General features: G+C 40.4%; 1 protein-coding gene across 3 annotated transcripts in view; it reads left to right on the top strand.

Annotated features, from left to right (window-relative positions):
* Positions 1 to 641: 641 nt before the first annotated feature.
* Positions 642 to 7,223, top strand: part of TfAP-2 (transcription factor AP-2) — a 161,747-nt gene continuing 155,165 nt past the window's right edge. For 2 of the 3 annotated variants that reach the window (XM_034340602.2, XM_034340600.2), the window contains exons 1-2: positions 642 to 1,585; positions 2,948 to 3,136. Coding sequence is in view for 1 of the 3 variants with exons in the window: in XM_034340607.2 (XP_034196498.2) it covers positions 3,101 to 3,136 (36 nt within the window). In the remaining 2 variants the exon portion in view is untranslated. The remainder of the gene's footprint in view (positions 1,586 to 2,947; positions 3,137 to 7,223) is intronic. The other variant, XM_034340607.2, reaches the window with a different exon arrangement.

Below are 7,223 nucleotides of genomic sequence, written 5' to 3'. Positions count from 1 at the left end.
GCAGAGGGTGTGGTGCATGGAATCCAGCCCTCTGTCTTCGTCATGCGTACGTACACACGCATGTGGTACGCGACATAACAACGGGTACACGACGATCTTCCACCTTCGTTACACATTCAATCATTACCTTTCTAATTATCATTTTACAACCCCTAAATATTGGTACAAATACGGATCACTTAGAAATATTTAGCGCGCCTATTTTTGCTTTCTATATCAGAACGATCGTTCGTCAGCTAAGAATAATGCCGGTACAAGTTTGTCGATGAAAATAAAAAACTGTGTCCCAGAATAAAGGGTAGGTTAGACGAAGCTCGGCGCGTTACACGAAGCGTGCTCGTACAGGTTATATCGGTGTGTAGGTTAGGTTAGGCCATCCCCGGCGGCTGGCGCGTGTAGCAGGGAGATCGCGCAGGGTCCGTCATGTGACTGGAGGCGGAGGCACCACACCCCCGTAGGGTGCAACGAGCGAGGGGAGGTTGGTGGTGGACGCGGACGTGGGCGCGGGTGGGCGGGCGGGCTGACGAAGCGAAAGGGAGGATGAGGAGGTAGGGAGCGTGGTTTACGAAGGGTGGCTTTCGAGAGGAGCAAAGGGGTGACGCGTCGCCTCTCTTGCCTCGAGCACAGTGCGACGTCGCGACGCGCCACGTGCGGTGGCAACACACACCGGGGGAGGAATAACGCACAAAAGTTACTTTCTTGCTTCCCGTCGTATATCGTTCCGTTGCTCCTCGTTTCCATCTTCCTCCTCGTCGTCGCGTCTTCGTCGCGGTACTCGGCCTCTAGAAAATTTTCGCGTCCAACCGAACTGTCGCCCGGCATCGCGGTGCCGAACGATCACGGACCACCATTTAAGTAATCATCGTGAGGGTGTGCATGAGACAGAGAGAGGGGTGGGGGAGAAGAGAAAGAAGGAAAGAGAGGGAAAGAGAGTGGTACAAGTCGAAGGACGGAGCAATATCACATGAGAAAAGACGAAAGGTAGGGGGAGAGGAATGGTGTAAACGAGAGGACAAGAAGGGGATTAAGAACTCGGCAAGAAAGAAACGAAGACGCGGGTAGCGTTTCAAATTAGCCCATGTTAATCCAGCGAGGATTAAGTTGCGGTGACCAAATCCGATTCGCGTGCGAAACGTGTGCCAGTGCGTACAGAAAACAAACAGGACTTCGAAAATTACTGTTTACAGTTGAGTCGGTTCGAACGAGTATTCTTCCATTCGCAAAGGCGAACACATCGTAAACGTCTTGACGTTGGCTTCAGTTACGTTTGGTGTTGTGTCGCGACGCGCGCGCTTCCTTTGTGTTTCATTACTCGTCGACGCAGTGGATTCTCGTGAGGCGACGGACAATAGTGACAAGAAGTAAATCGTAGTTTCGCGATCGTGTTTTATGCGAGTTCAAACAGTATTCAATGTTTTCGAACGAATTGCTCGTAACGTGTGCCGTTATTTTATTTTTGCGCTCAGACGTCCTTTCATAAAAGAAGTGACGCTATGATTCTGACTGGTTTCATCTCTTGGAACTGATTTTCTTGTGTTTCCATGTGAAAAGCTGATCACCATCTAAAGAAACTGATTTTCTTGTGGTGAGTACATTTTTACGTACATTTTGTATCTTTTTGTTTTTATTATGACTTATCCTTGTGAACGCGACAAGTGACCGTAGAGGTTATGTTGCGGTTAGCACATCGTACTTCTTTAATGCTTTATTTTTATAAAATTGTCTCAGTTACGTTAAACCTAACCTAATTTTCCAAAAATTTTTGATCAAATCTTCATAACCATCTGTAAATTATCATTTCAAAGTAACTTTGACGTAAAAATATTTATACCATAAACATAATTCTAATATCAGTAATTGAGAATAAAGACTAATCTTTTTCAAAATGGAGCCTCGAGGCATTGTACATTTTGTATGGTCGGACTTTTCAAGTAGTATTATCCACCGTGGTCTTTTCACGTTAAATACAAGATCCTTTAATTTTAATACAATACAATAATACTTACTTCAAAATATTTTCTAAAAGTCATAGAATACCCAACGAGTCGAAGGTTATTAAAATCGTATCAAGAAAACGATGACGAGTGACGATCGCCACTTATCTTTTCGTTTCGTGAAAGTGTTTGCAATTAAAAAGCGGTCGCTACCACCTCGGGGAGCCGTATTTAACTTTGCTTAACTAAGTTCTCGATCCGTTGACGGAACGCCCGAGGGACTCGAAACGACGACAGTGTAATTCGCATTTTTTTCGACGACTTTCAGTTCTCGTCTTGTCCAGACTCTGTATTATTCTTCGCCGTTTGCGCTCTTTCCAGGAACCTCACTTTGTACTCGCGTTGTTTACAGTTTTTCTTTCATTTTCCACGTTACAGAATACGTATATCTTGTTTCTTAACTTCTTCCGTCGGTACACGAATACAGGGGTATAAAGTTATTGCTTGTTGTATTTACTTGTTTAAAAAATTTCATATTAATCGGACGAATATTCGTTTTATGAATGATTTCATTTACGTTAATTAAGTGATTTTGAGTAATTTAAGTGATTACCATTGATTACGTTAAGTACCATTGATATTATTAATAATTTTGAGTTTTATAATTTATAATTATCAAGTGTTATTGTAGCAATATTTTAATGATTGGTATCTTTAATTCTTATCCTGATGGTCTATTTATATAACATAGACGGATAGTCACATTTCATTGAAATATAGCTGTATTAACACAATTTTGATAAACGGTATATTTAATTTATTTTTAAGGTAATTTTGAAAAATCTTTGAGAATTTATTTATTGAGTCATGTTTAAAATTAAGTATATTATACATGCCAGATGCAAGACTCCATTTGTATTCTAATTACTGTGCACATACTCCTGTATTTAATTTAAATTATAGAAAATTTATTAATAAGAATCTAATGAAGAGTTGTGTTGTTTTGAAATCAGGCAATTTTGCATGCTGTCGAAACCACCGACGGAAGATGCCGCCTACCGATCGTCTCGGGACGTGAGTGAGAAGTTTAATATTGATAAAGTGCTGACCGGCGGCTAGTTCTGAGGGTCCACAATACTTTCACAACCACGGAGGACACTGACAACATGTCTTACCTTGCTCTGGACTCCAATGCGTGGCAGGTAAGTGTTAAATTCAGTATTTTCCTACGTTCCAATCAAGCCATGTAGCTGGCTTGAACAATCAGAATTAAATTTCATAAAAGAGCAGGTGAAAAAATCAGAAATAACAGCGGAGATGACAGTAATATAGAATCGTTCAAATTTTCTGTTACTTTTGATCCCATTTCATACTTTAGCACTTTATTTATCAGAAGTCTATTTTAATAGTATCCGTTATTGACTGAAATTAACATGTTGAATGCCATGGGGGTCATCAGTGACTGGCATAACTTCTGATGTGCACTGCGATATAAAAAAAATACATCAAACGGAGCTTTTGTACGTGGAAGTTGATTGAAATAATACGTAAACATAATTACAGCGTGTAAACGTAAAATTTTACTATCAGAAGTAATAACGCGAAGTTGCGTCGTTTAATACACGAAAAGTGTAATAATTTCGAAAGCAAATGTTTGTTGGCAAAAATAGGTTACCTTTATTCACGTCAGGTTGTTACTTTTACATCTGTCGATCTGATATGAACGAAAAATCACTGATCACCTGAAAATAACAGTATAGGTAAAATGTCTATCTCGAGAACGTATTTCACAAGTAATATTCAGTTATTGTCAGCTACAATTGAGATCAAACGTTAAATAGCTTAGGTAAGAGGGCTAAATGAGCCTCGTATAATATGCTATTGTTGCGCGATAGAATTTGATGGATCTTGTAATGCAAGTAATTTTCTCAAACAATATGGTTAAAATCGGCAACGATAAATTATTCAATGATCTTCAATGTGGATAGGTTTTGATCTAAAGGTATCTAGAGAATTATCTATAATTGAAATGTCAGTCTTATTATAAACTAACAATAAATAACGTGTGTAATAAATATAAATATACTAGCAAATGATCGGTGCAAATAAAAGTTTATTTTCAATAAGAAATTTTTTAACATAGACATTTTTGATTCTAATTGCCATATAAAAATTTATATTACATGTTTGCTATTTTGAATTGTAAATAGGTGGTCGCTAGTAGTAGTAAAGGGGTTAATATTCAAAATAGTATCATTTTTTAATTTTTTTGCAAAAAAGTACTATTTTCATCGTCACTTTACTCAATTTCGTACGATTATCGCAAGAAGCTTGTGCCGACTTTAATCAAACGAAACAAGTCAGCCTCTCACCTCGAGCATTTCTGATAAACGTGGTAGATCACCGGGGACAGATCAGTCCTCTTCCGTGATCGCGGGGCGATCACCGAGGTCCTCCCTATTCATAAAGCAGCCAACCAGCTGTCAGATACGGATCGGACCGATGTTCCCTTTTTGCCGGTTAATTCTCCATCGTGGTTGGACACTCATTATCGAGGCAAATTAGCGACGCTCGATTCGCGTTCCGACATTCTGTATACGATGAGGGGAACGAGCTTGCACGATTACGCCTGCGTAAGACTGAAAAACGACTCCGTGTGCCGAGCTGAATCCTGGGTTAACGTTGACTACCCGATTATAAAATTTAAGGGTTGTTCTGCAAGAGTACATAGATGATCGACCTTTACCATGAAATAGAAGTAGAAGTCGAATTTCTTTAATTTCTATGCGATTAATTAAAGCATTTATCGTGTTGGTGTAAGAATTGTATCGGAGGTGGTCCTCAAAAATATATCGCACACATCGGACTCCGTACGAAAGAAAGAATTTCCGGTCGTGGTAAAAAGTTAATAGCCTCACGGGTAAGCATAAAAAGGGCCATTGGTAAGGTGAAAAACAACGGTAATCGTCGGGGACATATTCGACACAGTATGGCGCGTATCAAGATTCCCCTACGGTAGCCACGGAAATCACATAGTGACGGCAGGAAATGTAAGGCCTCAGCCACTGCGGATAACGGAAACAAGTTTAGCCAGACTCGGCCCATATCGAATTATATTGTTAGAGAAGTTCGCTAGCTTTGCCTAGGTTGCCTAAAAGACGGTAGTTTTGGCGTTGTAACCAGCCCTTCCGGGTTCACCGAGTATACCGAGTTAAAACTCGTCCTTTGATCTTTCATTTCAATTCATTTTAGCTACGACATTGCATTCTTACAACTAATTCAGTGTTATTATAATGTTTAACATTTTGTAGATTGAATTTTATTACATTTACGTAGTGGAGCTTTTAAATCTGGTAAAATAAGGAATTTCATCGTTAGATTACTTTATGGTACTAAGGTTACTGGTACCATTACAGTATTTTCTTACAATTTCTTTTTCTTCGAAGATAATTCTCTATTTTTTGTAAATAGGCTCTCTTCGGAAAGAAATAGAGCAAAAAGCGAAGGGCACGTAGGGTAGCGATGAAAGGGTATTTGCACATTTTCCAATAAAGTATGACGCGGACGCGTGGCAAAGACGAGTGGCGGTTGTGTCTTTGCTTGAAATAACAAGGGTGCACGATGGGTAGAATTAATACTTCGCTTCCACGTGCCGGATTTGTTACTCTATCTCCGTCTTGTATCTGTTAGAGCCTATTCTTCTTTCTGTCTGCCTTCTTTCGATCTTCCCTGACTCAACCGGCGTAAATGATAGGAAAACCACGAAACCACGCGGTGTCCTCCGAACAACTCAACAGCAATATTTCATCGACGCTGCTGTGCACGCGTGCATGCACGTGCATTCGTACACGCATGTGCTTTCGCTCGGAATCAGAAGAGTTAAGAGGCTGGATCGTGGTTTCGTGTCCCCTGCATATTTGTCTTCGCTATCCACTCGACTTTCGCGCTCATGTTCGCGCGTTTAACCGGCGAGTTTCGACCAAGAGGATGGGGTGCATCGACCGATCCACTGGAGCAATATTTTCCAAATTATTTACAATATTGAATTGTGCTTTCTCTGGTTATAGTCCGGAATAGTTTCAATACTTAAGTTTTGAGAAAAATTTCTAAGTCAAAGTCTAAGTACTACACGAAAATTTAATGGGAAGGGTTAATTACACTTTATAGAGTAAAATTGTTTGCTTAATACCAAGACAATACAAGCATTTGTCTTTGGTGTTGGTAGCTCGATCGCTTCGATTATTTGCCTCTTCATCTTATCCTAATGCGTGATTCACTGCTTTGCATGGTGAACGAAGCAGGAACAGTTGGTGGCTACATCAAAAACTCGGCGCACTTCAAAGTCGCTCGATCCGTCGAGCAGTTCACGAGGTAGCAAGGAGAGGGTTGGGTGGCTCGTTTGCGCGGCGAGCGGTGTAATGGAGGGTAAGAAAGAAGAGGAAGGGTGAACGAAAAATAAATGATAGCCGAATTAGCGTAATCGTGTGATGGTTTCACGAGGGCGATCGTCGCGCTGGCAAACGGGTATCGCGGGGGGAGGGGGACAAGAAATTGAATTTCGATTTCATTCTGGCGTTTGACGTTCGCCCGTGCGATGCTTCGGAGATTTGTACATTGCACGGTCGGCGATGCTTTTTCAAAAGAACCTTTCAGGAAATAACTTGGAGAATTTCCTTATTTCACTCGACAGAAATACGTTATAATGTTTATGACCCAAAGTAGAAATTCAAAGAAGATTCAGAATAGAAAAAGGGTGTTTTTTACAGGGATTGATAGTTATATTATATTTGTGAGGATATTTTATTTAATATCGAGTTGTTGTATTTAAAGTTTGATATTTACAAAAATTAACAAAATTCGAATTTATGCATCAACAAAAAATACAATGATAAACCCGAAAATTTACTGGAAAGAGTTCAATCGTGAAACTGTTGGTAGGAATTTTATTTATTTTATGAAATCACAACAGAGTACGCGGAGATACATATCCAGAGTAAACTAAGCTCGCTTTGTTAGCGTTCAAAGTTCGATGGAGAACGGAAGCGGAATTCTCTAAAACGTGTGTACGATGTTCAGTAATTACAGTTCCATGGGCAAATCACGTACGCAGCACGCCGCACGCAAAGGGTTGAATAAAAGATGATGAGCTGATGTTGGCCGAGCCACGGCGATGCCAAACATCCGCGATACCCCCCCTTGAAAACGTTGGTTAACCCAGTTACAATGCGGGGAGCGAGGTCCATTGTCACCCCCATCGGGAACAAAGGGCTGTGGCACTTTGTTCGTGCG

This window comes from Osmia lignaria, chromosome 15, assembly GCF_051020975.1.
Source record: "Osmia lignaria lignaria isolate PbOS001 chromosome 15, iyOsmLign1, whole genome shotgun sequence".
Lineage (NCBI taxonomy): Eukaryota > Metazoa > Arthropoda > Insecta > Hymenoptera > Megachilidae > Osmia > Osmia lignaria.
This window is presented reverse-complemented; position numbering and strand designations above follow the sequence as displayed.